Source organism: Lathamus discolor, chromosome 6 (genome assembly GCF_037157495.1).
Source record: "Lathamus discolor isolate bLatDis1 chromosome 6, bLatDis1.hap1, whole genome shotgun sequence".
NCBI lineage: Eukaryota > Metazoa > Chordata > Aves > Psittaciformes > Psittacidae > Lathamus > Lathamus discolor.
Genome location: NC_088889.1, coordinates 88,759,258 through 88,777,497, shown reverse-complemented (window position 1 = coordinate 88,777,497; position 18,240 = coordinate 88,759,258). Strand labels below are relative to the sequence as shown.

The window sequence follows — 18,240 nt, the reverse complement described above, 5'->3', positions numbered from 1 at the left end:
AGAGAAAAGCAAAGCAGAGGAGGGAGAGAAAAGCAGGAGCACTGTTTTTGAGGCTGCGACACTGAATTAGGAGAAACAGCAAGCTGCACCTTGAGCCTTGGAAAATCCAGCTGCGATGCTGAGCTTTGCCTCTGGCTCAGCACTAAGACAGGGCTACCAATAAATCCCTTCTCCCACCTTCTGCATGTCCTGATTAGATAGACTGTGACAGACAGGGGCTGTCACTTATTATGTGCTTGTTCAGTGCCTGGTACAATGCAGCTCTGATCTCAGCTCACACCCGTGCCTGCTGTATGAACAATAGCACTGAAATGAGTTTAATGGCTGGCACTGGGGAGGTCACCGGCTGCCTGATGTCTGCCTCCCCGCCAGGAACCACTGCATCCCAACTGGAAAAGGAGGAATTTCCAGGCTCCATCCCTGCCACACTTGGGAATTGCCCCTCATTAGCTCAGCAGCTAGTTCAGGAACCCACATGGATATTTCCTTGGTGTAAGTGTAACGAAGAAGTAAAATTAATGTGTTGATGTTAATTTAATGGACTGCATTAGAGCTGATGGAGCAAATACACCGAGAGCAGACAGGCAGGGGGGCTGCTGGCAGGAATCCCCACCTCTGCCAGCTGAGGTTCTCCTTTCACACAGGGATTGCTGCAAGCAGCTACTGATGGAGCCTGGGCTGTCCCTGCCTCGTCTAACCCCATCGCAGTGATGCCACACACTGACATCTCCCCTGACCATCATGCAGCAAGGGTGAACCTATAAAAGAGACATGATAAAAAAAACCAGAGGAGGAAAAATCAATGCTTTTATCTCCAGGCTTAGAACTGGTGCTTTCAAATCTGCCACCATGCACCAAAGCTGCAGTGTCCCGGTGGGAGCGTGTTGGGACAAAGGGTAGGAGAGAGCAGCCCCAGAGAAAACCTCTGAGCTGGAGCCATGGCTTTTCATACCTGTCACCATGTGGATTTTCAGCTTGAGCGCACAAGGCTGAGCTCAGGGGACGCTGTCATGTCGATTTAGGGGTTTATCTCCTTTCCTCTCCATTAGCTGTGATACCCTTTTATTATGCTGGAACTGAAACAGGGTTCTTTTTCCCTCCAGGTTCTTCTCTTTCCCATTTAGCGAATATCGATCTGCCCGTGTCCTGAGCAGGGGTTGCAATGAGCACAACTCATCCTCTGCCTGCTCCTGGGGCTGAGCACTCGTGGTGCCACCTCTCATGCCATCAGGGACTGAAGCAAAGGCCAGGGATGCGGGTTGCTAATCAACCGACACCTCCTTAGCTCTCCCTGGCAGTGACAGAGGGGTGAACACGGTGGAGATTGTGCTTGGCAGGTAGGAAGGGAATGGAAAGGGCAGAGAGAGAAAGAGCAGCCCAGGATAAGGATAAACCTCTCGCAGCCCTGTTGCACATTCGTACCCTGCAGCTCCTTGGGCAAGGAGGGAAGCAAACACCAGGGGCTGCCCCCACTTGACTTGGGGTGTGATTTTAAGCCAGTGTAGTGAAATCACTATGGGAGGTTGCAAGGGTTCACCTACTTCAGCCGGAGCCAAGCCTGCTTTCACTTAGCATTGGGTGCTCGGGAATTAGCAGAACCAAACGCAGAGGGTGCACAGTAACTTTTGCACCAGATTAAGTTGAATTAAAAGAGCAATTGAAATGTAATTTCCCTGTCTTAAAGCAGCCAAGAAAGGAGATTGTGCAGCCGGTGGCACTTGAAGCTTGAAGATGCAGCATCTGGGATTAGCACAACTGGCTTTGTAATGCCCACGAAGAACAGATTCGGCCAAAGGTCTTCTCTCAAACTTCCCACCGTCAGCTTCTGCATGAAGCTTCACACGACTCATTCCATTTGCTTTAAAGGGAGAACTGGTATTCCTGGCGTTGGAATCCAGGACTTAAAGCATCCCGGCTATTGCACAGTGGATTTCCATAGGTATCTCCATGCTCTGCACACATAGAGTGGGGTTTACAGGGCTTTGCTAACAAGGGGGATGGCTTGGGTTTGCACAACCCATATGCTTTCAGCACTTCCAAGTCTCCAAAACTGCCCACAGTGCTGTAGCCAAGCCCCGCTGTGAGGGGCTGTTTTGAGGGCAGGGATGCTGTTGTCGCTGTGGGATGGAGCAGTGGCTTGGGCAGGAGGACAGGCTCTGCAAGCAGCCCCAGGACTGGTGTGTGATTGCTGTTGGATCATAGAATCATGGAATGGTTTGGGTTGGAAGGGACCTTAAAGATCACCTGTTTCCTACCGCCTGCCATTGGGGGTCCTTGTCCTCAGCATCACAGGACATTGAATGGGTGCATCTCCACAAAGGGTCTGGCCACAGAGGTACAGGAAGGTGAGCAGCATGGCCCGGCACCATCCATCCTCCTCCAGGTGCATCCGGTTGGGCATGGCAAGGGAGCAGCTGGAGATAACGGGAGTGTCCTGGGAAGGAGGGTGTGTGGCTGCTTAGGGGCAATAAAAGAGGCAGCTGAGGGCATGATGGGGTATGAGGGCATTGGGGTGAGTGGCTTTGCTCCTCTTTGGGGCTGTCTGTTCCTTTCCATCCTATGATGGGCGTTGGGATGCTGGTGGGGTTTCTTGGCTGTTTGATGCTGTGCTGGGTCTCCTGTTTGGTGGGTGTCAGCATGGTGCGATAAAGTGGAGGAAGCTCCCCAGAAAGAAGAGGCCTTTGGGGATGTTGCTGTTCTTTGTTGGAGGGGAAAGGGAGGAATGGAGGGTGAAGCAGAGCCTGAGGGCTTAATGCTGTGGGGTGTCATCAGCTTGAGCCAAGAGGTGCTCATCCCCTCTGTGAGCTGGGGGATGGCTGCAGCTTGGTGCCTGGGGCTGTTGGGGTAAAGAGCTTGATGCTGCTGGGATCCAGTCTCGCTGCTGGTGCAGGAAATAGGGAAAGAGGCCAAAAAACCCCACCAAAACCTTACCCAAATGGACTAAGGGGAGCTCTTGGAGGCTGCTCTGAGCCAGAGGTGTTGGCTTGAAGCCTGCAGGGAAGGTGAAGAGGCAGCAGCTGTGGGTGATCAGTCCTTGAGTGTGTTTATGCACAGCTTGGCTTTAGGGAGCCCTTGGTGGTGGCTGCTCTGCAAACACCTCCCCTTCTGAAGGCTGGAGGGCTTGCTTTTGCTGATGAAAGCTGTCTGAATGCCTGCTCTGGGCTCTGTTTGTGAGCAGCTCTGTGATTCTTACCGGGAGAGGCTTAGGAATGATCTTTACTTGCTCCTATTTAATGTTTTTCACCTTATCAGAAGCTGGGTTTTCCAGGAGAACTCTGCTTGCTTGCACTTGGCCACTTCATGCCACTGCACGTGACCTTGTGCCTTTCCTGGCGGGGGCTCTGGGGTGAGAGAAGAGGCTTGGATACGGCTGCTTGTCCTTAAATCAGACCTTAAGATGTCCGTGGAGGCAAAAGGCCTTTGCCAGGCTTGAGCTGTGCGTCTGCCAGCCCTGGGGTCAGGGCAGGAGGGAGGTGGTGTTGCTGTAACCATGGGAAGCGGTGGGTAGAGGAGGTTTCCCCATGGACTACAGCAGCTGTAGTTTCTATAGCCCGGTGTACGTGGTTGCTCGTGCTTGCCTTTAGTCCAGCTCGGCTGCACTGTGTGAGGGTCCTTCTGAGCTCAGCTTAGTGCAGGAGACCCCCAGCATCTCCAGTGCTGGTGGGAGGGGATGTGTTGGTGGGAGATGGGGGTCCCGGACCCCGCTGTGCATGGAGGTGGAGGCTGCTGTGCAGCTGTGACCTGACCCTGCTCTGTCCTGAACCCCAGCAGCGCAAGGAGGCTTTTGGCTGGCCGCTCCAACCTGCCAACATGTCGCTTTTGATCAAGCACAGTGAGAGGCTGAGGAAGTTCAAGAACAAAGGCAAGGACCCCACTGTAAGTACCCACCTCCAGCACCCCCTTTGGACAACAGCAGAGCCCACTGGAGGTGATGGAAAGGCTTCTGAGGGGCAGTTGTCCCCAGAGCTACCTGTGTGTGGTGGCTCTGCCTTGGGGATGCTCGGCCAGCTTTGGGATGTGGTGTGGAGCTGGCTGGGCCGCAAGGAGAGTGGGGAGCATGAGCTTTGGGTGGGTGACTCTGGAGCTGCTTCAGCCCCAGCCTGCTGAGCTCTCTGCAGCAGTTATCCCTGTTACCTAGTATGGGATGTCAGACCGCAGGGTCTGTCAGCTTGCTTTAAGCCATTAGAGGAGATGAGGGTTTGCCTTTTGGGTTCAACAAATCTACTTTCAAACGCACCCACTGGTTCATCCAGCAGCTCGTGTCCTTGTGAAGCACTAAGGGAGAGGTTTTACTCGGTCCCATCTCCTCTATAACCCCCCCAGGCCATAGCAGGGAGCTGCCCAAGAGCAGATGCTGGTTCTTCGCACTTCTTGTGTAGGAAGCTTGAGGAAGGGGGCTCAGAGCTGAGCAGAGATAAGCTCCTTGGGTGATGCAGATGCCAGTGGGATGATGCCCATCTCCTTCCCTCCAGGCCCTGCGGAGGCAGAGAGTGGAGGTGATCGTTGAGCTGCGGAAGGCCAAGAAGGATGAGCAGATCTTGAAGCGCAGGAACATTGAACAGAATGAAACGGAGATGGAGAGGAATCTCTCTACAGGAGAAGGTGATGAAAGACACGAGGTGAGTGCTGGGTGCCCTGCATCCAGGCAGGGTCAGTGCTGCAGCTTGTGAGACTTGGACCAGATGATCTGGGTTAAATAGCCAGTGCCATTCCTGATCCCCATGCTGCGCTGGGAGTGTTTTACACTGCCTAACCATGTTGTTTTGCATGGAGATGATGTCCTGTGTGGCTTCCCTTGATGGCAGGTAGAACAGGCTGGTGCTGCAGCTCGCTGGGAGCTGGGGGAGCTCCTGTCTGGCTCCCTGTGCACTGAGGGCTAATTACTGAGCCCATAGACCCGTTACGGTGTGTCAGTGACTCCTTCCCTGCGCTTGATTATAAGCATTAGTTGCCTTGAAGGCTTTTGTGGATTCTCTTCCTCTGCCTCATCTCGAAACTGCATTGCATACAGAGTAGACATTGCTTAGATATGAAGTGGTGACTGACTCGGGTCTAGACACCCGATTGCCTCTGGAGATTAAAGTGGAGGGAGCCCTGGCTTGCTCCCCGACTCTGAATCATCCCTGTGCCACAGATCATCCTGCTCTCCTTAGAGGAAATCCTTCAAGGTGTGAATGGGAGTGACGCTGAGCTGCAGCTGCAGGCCACGCAGGCCACCAGGTACGCTGCTGGGCTGCCCTGTGCTGGGAGGGAGGTGGCTGGTGGGGCTGCAGCGGGTTCCTTTGCAGAAGGCGTTTCTTCCTGCTTGAAGAGATGACAAAGGGCAAGGTGCCTGCTAACCCCAAGTGCCCTGAAGAACCTCGCCTGGTGCCCACTTTGTGCCTTGCCTGGCTCCATCACATTCCTGGGCAGTGCTTGTGATGAGGACCTGTGTGGCTGGACCCAAGCAAGGGGCTGGCTGTGGATCCTGTGCCTTTGCAGGATGACATGGGATCCCACAAGCAATCAAGTGCCAAATGCTTGGGCAGGTGAAGGACTGGGGAGCCTGGCTCTGGAAGGGCCCATGCTGAGCAGGGCTGTCCCTACCCAGGAGGGTAGGAAGGATCACAGGGTGCCAGCATTGCCCAGCTGGCAGCAGGGATGTCTCTGGAGGGTCCAGGAGAGGCTGCATCACTGCTGGTGCTGGCTTGAGCTGCCACATCAGCAATCAGCCCATGTGCTAGTCCCAGGGGACCAGTGCTATTCCCAATGGCTGTGGGGATGTTCTGCTCATGGTGAGCAAATAAACAGCTTTGCTTCCAAGCTCTTACCTGGGGAAGAGACTGCCTTGTCCAGCCTGAAAGGGGCAAGTGGCAGCTGGGTCACTTGGGAAACCTCATTTTAAGGGTGAGCTCTGGCCTATGCAGGGTTCCTGAGCCAGGGAGCAGCAAAGGCAGGCTCTAAATAGCAGGTGCTGCTTTTTCCCCCGTCTTAAACTCCCGCACAGCAGGAAGCATGGAATAATGTTGTCACGGTTCCAAAAGTACACTTGAAGTATTGCAATGCTTCACGTATCCTCTCCTCTAATAACCCCGCTGTTGCTTCAGCGTTGTCTTAGATGTGTCTTCTGCAGGAGCCTCTCTATGGCAACTCCTCTGCTGGAGGGTTTGCTGACATGGGATGCTGAACTAGCATCTCTTACAGGTGATGCTTCGCTTGCAAGCCACAACCTTGGTCCTGGCCACAGGGTATTGGTCTATCCTGGAACCACACAGGGATTCTCAGTGCTATGCCCTTTTCCTGCAGGAGACTGCTGTCGAGGAGGAAGGACCCCCCTATCAGTGAGATCATCGAGCTGGGGATCATCCCCAGGCTGGTTGAATTCCTCACCTATGCTGACAACGCTCCCCTGCAGTTTGAAGCTGCCTGGGCACTGACTAACATTGCTGCTGGCACCTCGGAACACACCAAGGCAGTGGTGGAGGGAGGTGCCCTCCCAGTCTTCATCTCCCTCCTGTCCTCCCCACACATGCACATCAGTGAGCAGTCTGTGTGGGCTCTGGGCAACATTGCAGGTAAGGAGAGGTCTCCAGGCCTGCGTTACGGGCACGCAGGGAGTCACTGCCCAGGCAGTGCTGCGGACCTGAAAGTATTGGTGCTCCTCAAGGTAGCCTTGTCTTCCTGCAGCTTTGTCTCCAAGCTGCTGCCCCTATTAAACCTTGCAGTCCCTGGTAGCCTTTGAGACCCTGTGTTAGTCTGCAAGAGGATTCTGGCCAAAGGCAAGTGCAAGACTCCATTCTGTTGAGCTGGTCTAAGCCACTCATGTTGTCAGTAGGGAGAACAGAATGGGTCCTGTGTGGTTAGCCTGCCACAAAGCAGCTGCGAGGGCTCTACCTGAAAAGGCTTGATGGTGTGTGGCTGCTGAGTGAGCCTGGTCACCCAGCCCTGGCCTGTGCCTGCATTGCTGTTTGTTAACTGGCTTTTGACATGGGCAGATGCAGTAAACAACACTTTTTCATCTGCACAGGTGATGGTCCTCTGTACAGAGATGCTCTTATCAACTGCAACGCGCTTCCTCCCTTGCTGGCTCTGGTGTCTCCTGCAACCCCAGTAAATAACCTGACCTAACAGCTCTCAGTCACTTGGGGAATGGGTGAATGGTGGTGGTGCCTCGTAAACGACAAGCTGTTTGTATGATGGGATGACACCCCCTGTCCCAAACTGTTGTTGATGACCCCACTTCTCAGCTATATACAAGCTATAGGCGCACACTGTTATAGCTTCAATGCTTTGAACATAGCCCCACTGCTCTCCTGGAGCATCCTTGTTGGGATGAACTTCATCAAACCCTTGAGGTGTCCCTCTCTAGAACAATGAGCTGCTAATACTTATTGGTGCTAATATCAAACAGTGAATTCCTGATTGTATCTGAAGAATATCCTGTAATTTGTCCAAGGACCCAGCAAATAAGTTGTTTGGCACCTTTGTAGTAGTAGCTTGTCACAAAGCCAGAGCTGAAGTTACTGGAACTTCATACTGGGGAAGGAGAAGGTAAATCCAGTGTCTTTAGTCACCTGTTTTACACCCCTTCTTCAAATGAGCCTCAGCCTTTAAGGAGGCTGCTTCTGGCTCCTGGAGAACATCTCTGAGGGGCAGGGACCAGCAGCATGGTGCTACCTCTTCCTCACTTGTTACCGCAACCGGGGTCTTGCACCTCTGTGTTTCAGGTTTGGTTCCTGAGGAACATCACGTGGACGCTGTCAAACTTCTGTAGGCACAAGAACCCCTATCCCCCGCTGGATGCAGTGCAGAAGCTGCTGCCAGCCCTCATCTACCTCCTGGAACACGAGGACAATGAAATCATCTCCGACTCCTGCTGGGCCACTTCCTTTCTGACCGATGGCTCCAATGACCGCATCCAAGTTGTGGTGGATACAGGGATCCTCCCAAGGCTGGTGGAACTCATGGCCAGCCCAGAGCTGATCGTTTCGGTAGGAAACAATCGGCAATCTCCAGCCTCTGGTCCCTTAATGTAGGAACACGTAAGGAGAGAGAGAAGGCATGCCTCTTGCTTATATGTGGCAAGTGTGGTCTGCTGCCATCACACTGCATTAACGGCTTGTTTGTCAAGCCACTGCCCTGTTCCAGCTTTCTGGATAGAAGCTGTAAGGCTGCTTAGTGCAAAACCAGGAGGACAATGCTCTCCTTATTTGAAGGATCACGCACTTAGTGAGGAATCTCTCTGGACTTTCTGGCATGTACCCCTTGAGGTAAGGATTCTCCTTATCTCCCTTAATCTCTGTCTAGACTCCAGCTCTCCGTACGGTTGGGAATGTGGTCACAGGGACTAACGAGCAGACCCAGGCAGCTATCGATGCTGGTGTCTTGGCTGTCCTGCCCCATCTCCTGCAACATGCAAAGCCAACCATACAGAAGGAAGCCGCGTGGATGCTCAGTAACATCGCAGCAGGGCCTTGCTGGCAGATCCAGCAGCTCCTCACCTGTGGGTTGTTGCCTCCTCTGGTGGAGCTGCTCGATAAGGTAAGGGATGGGCGCAGTGCTGTGTGTAGCTGGGGTTTGTGATGCCTCACTTGTGGAGCACTTGTTCCTGTACCCAAGCATGTCTTTCAAAGCTGTGGAGATCCTGGGAAGAGCTTGGGCACTTGGACTTGTCCACATGTGTGAAAGTATAGATCAGAGCTGCCCTTCGGCTGCTCTGCCAAGTGTTCCCCCACTGCTCAAGGAGCTGGGGAAGGTGGATCAGTCCAAGCTGAATGGAAGGCAAATGGGTTTCCTCACCTTGCACTGATCTTAGGGCAATGCTTAAGCTCAGGGGTATCCTCACTGTGCTGCTCTTCCAGGGGACCTTCAATGCTCAGAAGGAAGCCGTGTGGGCAGTGGCCAACCTCGCAACAGGAGGAACCGTGGAGCAGATAGTGGAGCTCGTCCAGTCTGGGGTCCTCAAACCTCTGCTCAACCTGCTCTTGGCCAAGGACAGCAAAACCATCCTGGTTATCCTGGATACCATTTCAAATCTCTTCCTGGTAAGATTCCCATCTCTTGCATTCCTTCTCCAAAAGAGCAGCGAGGTGTGAGCTGGATGCTCATGTTGTGTGGTTAAACAGCAGCTGCTGCTCTTGCATGAGTAAGAGGTAGACTTCAAGTTGTCCAATGTGTTCTTGCACACTCTTGGGTTGTCTAAAGACCTTGAGAAGATGCAGTTCCCGAAGTGTTCCTCTTCACTTCTATGACTTTAGTGTCTCCTTCTCGAAAGGAAGAGAGATTCTGTGTTAATCCCCAAGCTGGATGGAGATGAAGGCCCTGCAGAAATGCAACTGCAGAGGAATCAAGTGGTCCTGGGGGGGTATTTCAGCTCTGCTCCCTGCCAGCTGATGTCTATGTCATTGAAAGCCTGTTTCTTGTAACACATTTAAGCCAGGGAAGTGACTTCTGCAAATGAAGTAGTGGGTGGCAGGTCACATCTGCTGCCTCTCCATGTGTGGATTTGAGGGACTGGGTAGGGTCTGGCTAACCACAGTGCAGTAATCCCAGCAGGGACTGGTGTTGCAGTGGTAGCATCCCTGAGATCAGGTAGGGACTGTTTCCCTTTGACTTCTCTTACAGTAAAGACCATCTCAACCCTGATACTGAGGTAAGGTTGTATTTCCCTGCTTGTCTTATCTGATGTTGCAGGCAGCTGAGAAGCTGGGAGAGACAGAGAGGTTGTGTCTGCTGGTGGAGAAGCTTGATGGTCTAGAGAAACTGGAAGCCTTGCAGATCCATGACAACAAAATGGTCTGCCAGGTCGCACTGAACATCATAGAGAAGTACTTCTCTGGGGAGGTATGTGAGCTCTTGCTGTCTCTCACCTGGAAACAGGAAGCTGTTGTACACTGAAATGAAGCACAGGCTTTAAGGATGCTGAAATAAGTTCTTGGAAGGGACCTCTGCGTGACTGGAGTAGTCCCTGCAGCTTGTCCCTGTTGCTTTTAAAGGGCTCTGAAAGCTCAGAGTTGTCAGCTGAGGAGCTGCACAGCAGATACGGGTACCTTGATAGTATCTTGCTGCTGGAATCCAAACTGACATCAGCTGGAGCTATTGCAGTTGCTGATGTGAATACCAAATGTGGAGAAGCTTCCTCCTTCAGAGCTGAGCTAGCTTGTCACTATGAATGGAAGCCTCCTACTCAGATAACCATGCTCGGGTTGCATTTGAATTACTTGACCCTTCCCATGCAGACAGGCTTATGGAAAAAGGGAACAGGACACCATGGAGCAGTTGCAGGAGTCCCATGACTGTCACAGATGCTGTGTGTGGTCCTAGCCTTCGTCTTGCAGATGGGGAAACATCAGGGAAGAGGCTTAGTACTCTGGCGCATCTTGGAGCTAAGGCTTGGTCTGGGTATGAACTGCAGCAGCAGGCAGCAAGTAGAGTCATAGAGTAGTTAAGGTTGGACAGGACCTTAAGATCATCCAGTGTCTGTTCTAGCCCCTCGCCCAGAATAGGGTTTATGGGATGTCCCTGTGAGAGGGTGTGGAGGAAGCTCCCCTACACACACAGCACCTGCCTGAGGGGCTGGATGCCAGGGGAACATCTCCAAAGCACTCCTGGCCCCTTGCTGTTCCAAGCAGGCTATTTAACCAGAGTGAGTTCTGCCACTCCAGCCGCTCTTTGCCTTTGAGCCTACAGACTTGGCTGCTTTCTGTGTGAGAGGCAGGGACACTGCAGCTTCAGTGTGCTGTAACGAACAGGAGGACTGGGTCTGGCCTCCAAGGGTCCTGCTGGAGTCCAGCTGATCTCCACAGCTTGTTAGAGCAGCAGGATATTTCCTAAAGCAAGGAACCTGCTGCAGGAAGGTTCAGGCAAGCTCTGGTGTAAAAAGCTTGGGTTTAAGATGCAGAGCCTTTAACTGATGGCAATCGACTTCCTCCTAGGTGGATTCAGACCTGTGAGTCTGGACTCTCATAGTCCAAGGTGGACTGTATGATCCCTCAGCAGAGAAGCAGGACTTTACCTTCTGAAGATGAAGCACTACGTGGCTCTGCGCTGGTGGGTGGAGGTGGTGGGCATGGAACCTGAGAGGAGCAAAGATGCTGAGTCTACTGTGCGACTCATCAATAAATTGCACTTCTGGCTTTGTACTTCTTGCCTTTGAGTCGGTTTTGGTTTTGTTCTCAAGTCGCTGTTGCAAGCTGTGTAGGCTCTTTCCATAGTGTCTTAATCTATTGGAGCTCCTGGGCATGTTTTCTGGGGGGTAGGTGCAGCCAGAAGCTGCATTAAGCTGCTTGGAGAGCAGAGGGATACCAGCATCTCCAGCTGGGATCTTCTCGGCTTGACTTGGTGTGGCTGAAGCTGCTTTGAAAACCTGTTCCAGAGGGGGTTTTGCCCTTCTGCAGGTGAAACCACCTCCATGGGAGAGGGGATGCTTATAGCAGAGGAGGAAATTGGGCAGGAGCAGGTGGGCTATGGTCACCCCTGTGTGCTGCTCCAGCCTCCATAAAGGATTGGGGGCTGGATGCTGTACAAGTGCTTGGGCAAGAAGCCCGCATCGGAGGTGGCTCTTGCAGCAGGAGCAGTTCTCCTCCCACTTCAGCTTCCCAGATGCTATCCACTAGCCTGGAGCCCAATAATCTGGCTCTGCCTGGAGCTGCCCTTTAATGTTGAGGACTCGCATTGCAGGTTTCCATTGCAGGTCGCTGGTCCTTGCGGAGAGGAGACCTCCGTTTGGTCTCTGGCTGCGGGCTGAGCAGGAGGTGAGGATGGAGTTGGTGTGGCTCTTGGGGCCAGCTTGCAGCAAGCTCTGGTGCCCTGTGTCTCCTCCAGGCCACCTAGGGAAAAGGGTTAAAGCCTGGTTGTGTTCCATGCCCTGCAAGGCATGCACAGCCCTGCCTGTGGGTGCCAGAGCTGGGTATCACTTAGTTCATCTTAAATGCTGGAACTGATGAATCACAAAGTGCTTCCTGCTTCATTTTCCCCTTCTTGGATCCAAAATGATGCACTTAAAGCTGCGATGAAGTGATGCCTGAACACGCACCTGAACCCAGTGCCTGTGGAAACGCTTTGTGTGTGCCCCTGGTTAACACAAAGGGCCTCTGAGCATCTTCCCCTTGCTGGCAAGGCTGATGCAGCATCTGGAACTGGTCAGATTTCACTAAGTAAAAGGAATCTGAGGCAGATGCTTCCTCAGCGTAAATGGAGATGTGGACCGGAGCTGGGCTCCGTGTGGCTGCCCTGCCTTTGGACCATGGTCCAGCATGGAGCATCCCATAGGGCTTTTCCAATGGATAGAGCTGACCCCGAGTTGCGGTTTGATGATGCTCTGCTGACTAAAACCCAGCTAAAACGAGGAAGGGCAGAGGTATTTGATGCTTGTCCTGCTTTCTTGTGCGTGCTGGCATAAGCCTGTAATAGCGGATGTTGTGTGGAGCTTTGGGACCCAAGCTGCTCCCACCATCATATCCGTAAGCTGCAATAAAATAGCATCCCTGTAGCCCTGAATGCACTGGAGACAAAAACATCCCCTTTTCATAAGAGCTTTGGTGCATGGCTCATGTCCTGTGCTGCAGGGCAAGGCAGCGGAGGAGGTGGTTGGGGATTGCAGCCACCTGCTTCTCCCAATGGGCTGGGCTGGGGTATCCATGGGGACCAGCGAGGGGAGATGCTGCTTCCCCAGAGCAGCACAACCTCCCTCTGGAGATGCACAAGGAAAGGAGCTTTCCTAATGACAGCATCCCATGTCCTGGCCCCAGAGGAGCACGACAGTGGCTGCTCGGTCCCCACAGTGCTGGAGAGCTGGGAAAGGTGCTGCTGGGGCCCGTGGGGGCCTGTGTGCCCCAAATCAGGTCCCGGTTGATGCATGCAGGTGAGGCAGGGTCTATTTGAAAGCAGTTTTATGTCCAATGGTGCATTTCCTACCTTGCATGTTACCCCCAGGCACCGCTGTTCACCCTGAATGCTCCCTTTACCCTCCATGCATCTCCCATGCTCCCTTCCATATTACTCCCTAGGCACCCCTATATATGCTCCATGCCACGCTCCATCCTACAGCCATGTCACCCCCAATACCACCTTCCACCTCACCCCCATGCACCCCCATATACCCTCCATGCCATAACTATGTCACCCTGAATGCCATCTTCCATGTCACCCCCAAGAACCCCTATGCCACCTTCCTTGCACCCCTACATATGCTCCATGACACCCTCCATGCCATAGCTGTGTCACCCCAATGCCACCTTCCATGTCACCCCCATGCACTCTCCATGCCATAGCTGTGTCACCCCAATGCACTCTCCATGCCATAGCTGTGTCACCCCAATGCCACCTTCCATGTCACCCCCATACACCCTGATGCCATAACTGTGTCACCCCAATACCACCTTCCATGTCACCCCCATGCACCCCCATACACCCTCCATGCCATAACTGTGTCACCCCAATGCCACCTTCCATGTCACCCCCATACACCCTCCATGCCATAGCTATGTCACCCCAATGCCACCTTCCATGTCACCCCCATGCACCCTCCATGCCATAACTGTGTCACCCCAATACCACCTTCCATGTCAACCCCATGCACCCTCATACACTCTCCATGCCATAACTGTGTCACCCCAATACACCCTCCATGCCATAGCTATGTCACCCCAATCCCACCTTCCATGTCACCCCCACGCACCCCTATATACCCTCCATGCCATAACTGTGTCACCCTAATGCCACCTTCCATGTCACCCCCATACGCCCTCCATGCCATAACTGTGTCACCCCCACGCACCCCTATATACCCTCCATGCCATAGCTATGTCACCCCTACACACCCCTAACCCCCCATCTCAACCCATGCCCCACCCCTCCATCCCACCTCCCCCCCACCAGAGGGCGCCATCCCCTCTCACACCTACCCCCCTCACCTCGCCCTTCCCAACATGGCGCCCCCCAGCGCCCTTCCCAACATGGCGCCCTCCATCGCCCTTCCCAACATGGCGCCTCCCTTCGTCTCCTCCGCGCCGCGCGTTAACGTCACCGCCGTCCGCCGTGCGCGGGGCGGGGGCGTGCCCAGCGCGCTCCCCGGGCCGGGCGGTGGCAGCGGCGGCGGTGTCTGAGGGGAGCGGCCGGGCCCCGCATGGCGGGGGGGCGAGGGGCTACCGGTTGAGCCCGTTTCTTTCTCCTCTTCCTCCTCCTCTTCTTCCTTCTTCTTCCTCTTCCCAGCGCCATGTCGAATCCCGGGACCCGCCGGAACGGTTCCAGCATCAAGATCCGCCTCACAGGTAACGGGGCGGCGATGGTGGCTGTGTGTGTGGGGCCCGGAGGCCTGTCGGCGTGAAGGGAGGGGAAACCGGGCCCAAGGAGAGTGGGGCAGCGGCGTGAGGGGAGGTGTCAACCCGCTTGTCTTACCCTCTCCTTCCCCCAGGCCACAGCACCCTGCTCCTTTATGGGGTCTCCTTTGCACCTTCAATGTAGGGGGGTTCATTGTGCCCCCCCCTATTCCAGCAAGGCAGAGCGCCTTGTTCCTCCCTGGGGTCTCCTTTGCACCTTCCATGTGGGGATTCCTTTTGTCCCCCCCCCTCCATTCTAGCAAGCCAGAGCACCCTGCTCCTTCCTGAGGTCTTTTCTGCTCCTTCTTGAGGTCTTTTCTGCACCTTCCTTATGTCCCCCCCCGATTCCAGCGAGGCAGAGCACATAACTCCTTTCTGGGGAGTTTTTGTACCTTCTTTTTGGGGGGAGATTCCGTGTGTCCCCCCCTATTCCAGCAACCCGGAGCACCCTGCTCCTTCCTGGTGTCTCCTCTGCACCTTCCATGTGGGAGAACCGTGTGTGCCCCCCCTCTTCCAGCAAGCCAAAGCACTTTGGTCCTTCCTGGAGTCTCTTTTGCACCATCCTGATGGGGAAACCTTGTGTCTGCTCTGTTCCTGCAAGGCAGAACAACGTGCCCCTTCCTGGGGTCTCTTCTGCACCATCCCTATGGGGATTCCGTGTGCCCCCCCCCATTCCAGCAAGGCAGAGCACATTACTCCTCCCTGGGGTCTCCTCTGTACCTTCCATGTGGGGGGGTTCATTGTGTGCCCCTTATTCCAGCAAGGCAGAGCACTTTGCTCCTTCCTGGGGTTCCTTCTGCACCATCCCTATGGGGAAACCTTCTGTCCTGCCTGTTCCAGGCACTTTGCTCCTTCCTGGGGTCTTTTCCGCACCTTCCTTTGGGGGGATTCCTTGTCCCTCCCCCCTTTCCAACACGTTACTGCTTCCTGGGGTTTCCTCTGCTCCTTCTATGTGAGAAACCTTGTGTTCCCCCTGTTGCAGCAAGGCAGACCACCCTGCCCCTTCCTGGGGTCTCCTCTGCACCTCCCATGGCAGGGAACGTTATCTCTCCCCTATTCAGCACCTTGCTCCTGCCTGGGGTCTGTTCTGCACCTTCCCTGTAGGAAAACCTTATGTCCCCCCCCTATTCCAGCAACCCAGACCACCCTTGCCCTTTCCTGGCCTCTCCTCTGCCCTTTCCCCAGGAGGATCCTCAGGGCCACCTCTCTGCCAGCCTGGCTTTCACCAGAGCCTTTCATCATTCCTCTTGCTTCGCTGTAGTTAATAAACTCCCCCCCACTTCCCATGTGCAGAGGAGGAGAACTCGGTTGCTAATGAGACAACGTGCGTTTACTTGCTTTTAGCTTCTCTTTTGGTGCTTTTTTAGCTCTTCTTCCTCCTTCCTCACACGTTGAAGGCAAATCCTGCCTTCAACTTCCAAAGTCCCTTCCCCGAGCGAGAGGTGACGCCAACCATAGTGTGTGCGACGAGGCCTCAGTGAGAGTGCACCTATGGATAAACCCGTTTGCGTTGCACCCTGAAGGATGCGGATTCAGCCTCCTAGAAGCTGCTCCGGTCGATGCCGAGGCTGCTGTTTTAATGGGGAGAGACCCAGTTTCTGCTCGAGGCTGCGATATGAATTATTAATAAACAAGGTGCAATCCAGTCTGTCAAAGGCAACAAGTGGATGGTGGAGATGGCTTGGGCTGCAGGAGCCACGCTGCTACCCCGGGTCACTGCCATTGATCACATAGAGCTGTTTCTGCATAAAACAGGGCCAAATAATGCGAAAACAGCGTTAGTTAAACTTCGGTTACAGGTTAACTTGCTTCTGGCATGGAAGGCAATCAGTCAGAGGCAGCTCTTCCCCAAAAAGATCCTGGTTTGCTTTTAATCCTTCATTTGATTCTGTGCTGTGGAAGACCAGGGTTGGGGAGGATCATGTAAAGCTGAAAATCCTTTTCTTGGCCATGAGAAGGCTGATGAAAATACTGTTAGGTTGTACGGATGATGCTTGATGTGAAACGAGTTTTGTGGTGCTGGGTCTGAAATGTCAGCTCAGTCGTTCATGTGGCTTATTCCTATGCAAGTCAGTCAGTAAAAATGTGAGGGAAGTAACTGAGGCCGTGGTCTCGGTTCTGAGCTGGAGGATAGCATTTAAATAACAGAGAGAAGCTGTTGGGTTTCGTTGGAGAGGCTGAATGCTGCATCCAAATGCTTTGTTGCTTTTAGCATGCACTCGAGAATGTTGTCTGGAAGAGGCTGAAGTTTCACTTTATTGAGCAACTTTGCGGATGATTTTTCTCCTTACTCCACTTTTTGAGCTGTATTGAAGCAATCTGCTTGCTCCGACACATTTTTTACGGGCGGGAATGGGTGGTGGGACAGAAATTGCTGTATTTAATCAAAAAATAAATTGCTTTGGGAGAGGTTTCGCTTCCGAATCGTTAGGCAACGCCGTGTTCTTGGCTTCGCTGGAGACCAGTGTGCTGACTTACCTGTTTCAAAGAGCTCTAGCTAAGCGTGCCTTTTGTTTTCTCATCTGTTTTGCTGTTGGGAGGTTGGAGCAGATTTCAGTCAAGACAGAAGGAGCTCTTTTGTTATGAGTTACTGCCTGCATTGTGTGTCCTGTGATTAGAAACCATTTATGTTTTGCCCTGCTGAAAATAGCGGTACAGATACCTCTTTAGGCTGAAGATCCCATTTATTTCGCAAATGGGAAGGGAACAGTGGTAGAATCTCTCTTGCTTTTTTTGTAAAGGCATAATTGTGTTTTCCTCATGTATTTGTATTAGCAGCATGTTGGGATTATTTATGTGGATATGTCTAAAAGCTTTGGATGCTCTGATGATTGTGGGATATTCTCTTCCAGCTTATACAGAGCGGTGTCAGTCCTATCCTGATAGAAATGGTAATGAAACAAAATGGCAAATGATGCATCCTCTTCAGTAACACTAAAAAAACCCCAACCTCAGAAAGGAAGTTGGATGGCAGCTTAAAATCATAGAATCATAGAATGGTTTGGGTTGGAAAGGACCTTAAATCATCCAGTTCCAACCCCTGCCATGGGCAGGGACTCCTCACACTAAACCATGGCACCCAAGGCTCTGTCCAACCTGGCCTTGAACACCACCAGGGATGGAATGACTTTGTCATGTGGCTCTCAACCATGCTGATCTCTCATCCTATCTCCATTTCTCCTGTTCCTCTTATTCCCATTGAAGCTTTCACCACTGCTGGTGATGGAGGAACTAGAGAGATCCCTGGCCATGTCTCTTGCTGCTTGGAGCAGTTCTAGGCAAAGTAAGGTAAAACTTATCATTAAGTCTGTGGTTTCTTTGTGCTGCCCTCAGGGTAGTGCAGCAGTGGTGGAATTACCCAAACAGAGATGGAAATAATGCAGTGATATTGTGACCGTGTGTGCTCAGGATCCCCTGCATCAAGGAGGAACATGATCCACAGGCCAGGGGACCTTTGTGGAGCACGTGTCCCTTTGCACTGATGTGCTTCTCTGAAGCCTTTGTTTGCTGCTGCAGTCGCTGCTCCCTGGGGAACTTCCAAAGGGTTCATCATCTCCGAGGCTTACACGCGTCTTGCTCATGCTGTTATATCACCCTGGAGTGCTTCTGAAACCTGCAGTCTCATTGTGCTGGCTAGTAGAGATGTTCCCGTTCCATGTAGCTTGAAGGTCAAGGTTGCAGATGGAATTGGGAAGAGACTGTGAAGGAGTGGACTAAAGATGGAACTTTTCTACCCAAAAAGCTACAAGTTGTGTTGTGGCTTCATCCTTGGCTATTTCAGCAGGGTCTCTGCTGAGGTGGTAAAAGCTGGCTGGCTTCTGGTGCCATTGTGAAACTAAGAGATTTGGAAGGAAAAGGCATTGCTTTAACCTCTATGGATCACTCCATAAATGGAGGCAGGGAGGATCTCGTGTATGAGGTCAGATGGAAAAACCAGTTTCTT

At 53.0% G+C, this 18,240-nt stretch overlaps 2 protein-coding genes across 5 annotated transcripts in view; both read left to right on the top strand.

Annotated features, from left to right (window-relative positions):
- The first annotated feature begins 3,773 nt into the window (after nt 1-3,773).
- Nucleotides 3,774-11,120, top strand: KPNA7 (karyopherin subunit alpha 7). Its single transcript, XM_065686545.1, has 10 exons — nt 3,774-3,876; nt 4,473-4,619; nt 5,135-5,220; nt 6,286-6,554; nt 7,007-7,089; nt 7,707-7,970; nt 8,287-8,520; nt 8,841-9,023; nt 9,673-9,822; nt 10,914-11,120. Exons 1-10 carry the CDS (start codon nt 3,811-3,813, stop codon nt 10,929-10,931), a joined length of 1,500 nt encoding a protein of 499 aa, XP_065542617.1. The 5' UTR covers nt 3,774-3,810; the 3' UTR covers nt 10,932-11,120.
- A 2,906-nt stretch (nt 11,121-14,026) lies between these two features.
- SMURF1 (SMAD specific E3 ubiquitin protein ligase 1) overlaps nt 14,027-18,240 on the top strand; it is a 46,975-nt gene continuing 42,761 nt past the window's right edge. For all 4 annotated transcript variants that reach the window (XM_065684594.1, XM_065684593.1, XM_065684592.1 and 1 more), the window contains exon 1: nt 14,027-14,249. In XM_065684594.1, coding sequence (XP_065540666.1) covers nt 14,195-14,249 — 55 coding nt within the window. In that variant the 5' untranslated portion in view covers nt 14,027-14,194. The remainder of the gene's footprint in view (nt 14,250-18,240) is intronic.

Coding starts and splice junctions, on each gene's coding strand:
- KPNA7 (XM_065686545.1), top strand. CDS start 3,811: ATGTCGCTTTTGATCAAGCACAGTGAGAGGCTGAGGAAGTTCAAGAAC. Junction 7,971..8,286: donor GCCCAGAGCTGATCGTTTCG/GTAGGAAACAAT, acceptor ATCTCTGTCTAG/ACTCCAGCTCTCCGTACGGT. Junction 9,024..9,672: donor CCATTTCAAATCTCTTCCTG/GTAAGATTCCCA, acceptor CTGATGTTGCAG/GCAGCTGAGAAGCTGGGAGA.